Here is a 1,836-nt window from a genome sequence, read left to right on the forward strand (position 1 = left end):
ATCTGATGCTTGCCTATCCGCCTATTCTTCATGCCTTTACAAATTCTTCTACCTAGCGTTTCATCTCGCCGCACGTGTCAATGAACATATTAAATTAATAAATTTATCGGCGATTAAAACTTATCATCAACCAATTTGTTGCATTTTACCCCACACTGGTAACTGAATTGTACAAATATTTATTTGAAAAAATTGAGTGATTTTTCGAAAACTATTTTTACATCAATAGTGTTGGTATAGGATGAGGAAATCAGAATAAAGTTTGTAGGTTATATTATCAAGCCAATCCTTCATACTGGGTATAGTTTTTTACGGCATCGAAAAATGTTAAAAATCGTACATTTATTGTTCGATTTTTTAAATTTTATATGAAAATCAAAAACTTTAAAAAACTATCTCAGGATGCTAGAAATGATGTCATCATCATGTTGTAATCATTAAAAGATATCTTTATCTCATTACATTAAATTAAAAATTGAATCAGAGTGGTGTTATCTAAATGTTGCATCCAACCCCACTGTTGCATGATGCCCCGTTTGACGGTATTCGTCGAAAGGGTGTCGCATCATGCGAACTTTTGGTTGATCAGGTTGAAAAGCGGAGATATAATCGGCGGGTCGTCTTCGTTCATCAACGGTTTCTCGGCCGTGCTGATGAACATAGACTCCCAAGCGTTAAGGTGTCCAGGTTTGCGTACGCATTTTTTAAATTTGACCTTTTCCCAGTCAATGGAATGGTCAAATTCTGTTGTGTGGGCGGCCACGCTCGATTCATTGATCCTTTTGTTTTCAACGGCATTCTTATGCTCTTTGAGCCGCACTTTAAATTTACGGCGGGTTTGGCCGATGTAAATCGATGGACAACTCTTACATGGAATTTCGTAAATTCCAGATCTTTCCTCTTCTGGAATCCTATCTTTGAGTGAAACTAGCCGATCCTTCAAAGTATTCCCACTTTTGTACGCAGTTTTTAATCCGTGTTTTAGAAGAATCTTACTTATACCATTAGTTAGTTTCGGATGAAATGGTAGACTAACTCTGTAAGATTCTTCTTTTTCCGGTCTGAAGGTAGTTGTATCACTTCTATGCTTTTTTCGGGCGTGTTTGCGAAGGATTTTTCGAACAAAATCATAGTCGTATCCGTTCACAATCCCGGCTTCGTATATTTTCTGCTTTTCCTCTTCAAACTCGGGCTTCTCCATCGGAATATGATACAACCGGTGTGCCATAGAGTGGAAGGCGGCTTGTTTTTGAGCCCCAAAATGATTCGAGTCGACCGTGATGTATCTATCAGTTGAGGTTGGTTTACGGTAAATTCCAAATTTCAAGGTATTATCCTCTTTTCTTTGAATCAGCAAATCAAGAAAAGGGAGTTTTCCCTCAATTTCTTTTTCAACCGTAAACTTGATCGAGCTATGTTGATTATTGAGGAGCTCGAGTGTCTGTGGGAGATAGCGTTCTTTTACGGATGCAAAAATATCATCTACGTAGCGCCACCAAACACGGGGGAAAAGTTTTTCTTTTTTCTCCAGGTCCGTTTCAAAATCTCCCATGAATACTTCGGCCAGAAGCGGGGAGAGTTTGCTACCCATACTAAGGCCAAAGGTCTGTTTATAAAACTTACCCCGAAACATGAAATAGTTTTGTTTCATGCAAACTTCAGCGACGGCGATGTATGCTTTGATCTGATTGGGGGGTACTCGGCGGCGTTCTAAATGTCTTCGTAGGCTGTCGAGAGCATCGGAAGTGGGGACGCTGAGGAAAAGTGCGGAGACGTTTTTACATAAAATACATTCCTTCTGTATTTCAAGTTTGACTAACAGAACCGAGGAAAAAT

At 39.1% G+C, this 1,836-nt stretch overlaps 1 protein-coding gene across 1 annotated transcript; it reads right to left on the reverse strand.

Annotated features, from left to right (window-relative positions):
* Window positions 1-565: 565 nt before the first annotated feature.
* Window positions 566-1,591, reverse strand: LOC129742911 (uncharacterized). The gene has a single exon (XM_055734852.1). It carries the CDS (start codon window positions 1,589-1,591, stop codon window positions 566-568), a length of 1,026 nt encoding a protein of 341 aa, XP_055590827.1.
* Window positions 1,592-1,836: the final 245 nt, after the last annotated feature.

This window comes from Uranotaenia lowii, chromosome 2 (genome assembly GCF_029784155.1).
Source record: "Uranotaenia lowii strain MFRU-FL chromosome 2, ASM2978415v1, whole genome shotgun sequence".
NCBI lineage: Eukaryota > Metazoa > Arthropoda > Insecta > Diptera > Culicidae > Uranotaenia > Uranotaenia lowii.